This window comes from Sinocyclocheilus anshuiensis, unplaced genomic scaffold, assembly GCF_001515605.1.
Source record: "Sinocyclocheilus anshuiensis isolate Anshui unplaced genomic scaffold, SAMN03320099.WGS_v1.1 scaffold1200, whole genome shotgun sequence".
Lineage (NCBI taxonomy): Eukaryota > Metazoa > Chordata > Actinopteri > Cypriniformes > Cyprinidae > Sinocyclocheilus > Sinocyclocheilus anshuiensis.
This window is the reverse complement of record NW_015542405.1, coordinates 206,286-208,785: the sequence shown is the minus strand read 5'-3', so window position 1 is coordinate 208,785 and position 2,500 is coordinate 206,286. Positions and strand designations below refer to the sequence as shown.

At 37.3% G+C, this 2,500-nt stretch overlaps 1 protein-coding gene across 1 annotated transcript in view; it reads left to right on the top strand.

Moving 5' to 3' along the window:
• The window catches only part of sos1 (son of sevenless homolog 1 (Drosophila)), a 77,550-nt gene that overhangs the window by 46,842 nt on the left and 28,208 nt on the right, over positions 1 to 2,500 (top strand). Inside the window, 1 exon segment of the mRNA XM_016492263.1 lies at positions 1,655 to 1,946. Within this exon segment, the coding sequence (XP_016347749.1) occupies positions 1,655 to 1,946 (292 nt within the window).

The following is a 2,500-nucleotide window of genomic DNA, read 5'->3' as shown; positions in this document are numbered from 1 at the left end:
TCCAAACTATTAAATTGTTTTTTTCAATATAATAATCAACACTCAAGTAAAAACATTTTAATTGCAACTTTAAGTCAACTTTTAATAACAAAATTATGTTTCTACTCCAATTTTTTGTTAAAATATAAACATTTAAATAGTGCATGTAATAAAAACTACTAAAAACAGATTTATTCAAACATACAATTAAACAATGAAAACCTGATTAACAGGTTGAGTAAAAATACAGTCAGGTCCATTATATTTGGACACTGACACAATTTTCATAATTTTGGCTCTGTATGCCACCAGAATAGAATTAAAATGAAACAATCAAGATGAAATTGAAGTGCAGACTTTAAGCTTTAATTCAAGGGTTGAACAAAAATATAACCTAAAATGTTTAGGAATTGCATCTATTTTTATACACATTTCCCCCCATTTTCAGGGGATCAAATGTAATTGGACAAATAAATGTAATCATAAATAAAATGTTAATTTTTAATATTTTGTTGAGAATCCTTTGCAGGTGATGACTGCCTTTAGTCTGGAGCTCATGGACATCAGCAGAGACTGGGTTTCTCCTTTGTGATGCTTTGCCAGGCCTTTACTGCAGCTGACTTCAGTTGTTGTGTGTTTGTGGCTCTTTCTGCCTTTAGTTTGGTCTTCAGGGGTCTTCTAAACTCCTGGGTTGCTTTTGCTGTATGTTTTGGGTCATTGTTCATTTGTACTATGAAGCGAATCAGGATTCTCCGATCATCACCACTGTTGTCCTCCGTGGATGTCCAGAACTTGTACCTGCTTAATTGATGTAGAGATAATGAAGGAATAGCCCACATCTGTCCATGAAACAGCTTTCGAGTCAATTGCCCAATTACTTCTGGTCCCTTGAAAAAGGGGGGAGGTACATATTAAAGAGCTGCAATTCTTTAACCTTTCCTCCAATTGTGAAGAGAATACCCTCAAATTCAAGCTCAGAGTGTGCACTTTAAGCCCAGATTCATTATATAACTGTAACTTGAATATGTTTTGGTCAGCAGCTAAAATAATAAAAATTCTGCCTTTGTCCAAATATATATGGACCTGACTGTATAATGAATATTTAATATCGTGCATATATTTATCAAAATGCTCCTCTGTGGAGTTATTTTTCTAGCTGAATATCGAGTTTATGGTTTTTAAATTGAAAGTCTTTAAATGTGATGTTACATGACATTATTGATCTCAAGCTGTTTTATTGAAGTCTTTCTGTGGTTGAATCACTGATTGATTGATTACATGATTCATGATTGATCAGTAAGTTGTTCGGATTCTGATGTTCATTCATGTTTATTTGTTGCTATAACTAGTAGTAAAGAGGAAGAGATGATCAGCAACAGCACGCGTTAAAGAGCCACAAAAACACATTTAGTGAGTGAACTTAGTGATGATACTGACAGAATTTGAAATCTGAGACTTTGTTTCTTAACAAAAGTAACTTATTGTGATTATTACAGGCACCACAAATAAAGTTTAGAGGAATCAACTGAAAAAAGCATTGACTAAAATATCAATCTTAGGATTTCAGACTCGGTATCAGCTCATCAAAATGATTGAATCGTCAATGTATAGTCAGCCCATCCCTGTTTTTCTGGCTTTGTCTCCTGATGGTTGTCTGTCGTGTCGTGTCTCTCAGCGAGTCGGCGTGCCGCTTCTACAGTCAGCAGATGAAGGGCAAACATTTGGCCATCAAGAAGATGAATGAGATCCAGAGGAACATCGACGGCTGGGAGGGCAAAGACATCGGCCAGTGCTGCAACGAGTTCATCATGGAGGGGACGCTCACGCGGGTCGGCGCCAAACACGAGCGCTACATCTTCCTGTTTGACGGCCTCATGATCTGCTGCAAGTCCAACCACGGCCAGCCGCGTCTGCCGGGAGCCAGCGCCGCCGAGTACCGGCTCAAAGAGAAGTTCTTCATGAGGAAGGTGGGCAAGAAATAAAATCACCATTTTATCAGAATTAGGGCTAATAATCTAATTAATTACATTGTGTCGATTAATTAAATTTGGCTGTGAAATTACCCACAAAACATTATTTAAAGGCACAATATGTAAGATTTTTTTATTAAAATATCCAAAAACCACTAGAACAGTGTTATATATTTTGCTGACTTATGTACTTACATTATCCCAAATGTTTCGAAGAATGTTTAAATCAGAATCAGAATCAGAAGAGCTTTAAATCCAGAGAAATAAGCAATTTTAACTAGTGGCACGGAGCGTGTCTATAGTGTCATTGTGTCGCCTGCTAAAGACGTCTTAACCCCTCGATTTCCGGTTTTGTTTTGTAGAAAACATGGAAACACCAAAGACGCTTTAATATGTTGTGTGTTTTAATAGACCGGTGACGAGCGCACAGAGTAGCATTATAACAGATCTAAATGTATGTAGTATGATAAAACAGCGCTGCTTTACCCCACATACGCACGACCGGAAGGAGCGGAAGCGGTCGACTGTGGCATAATAAAAGCTCCGCTGCT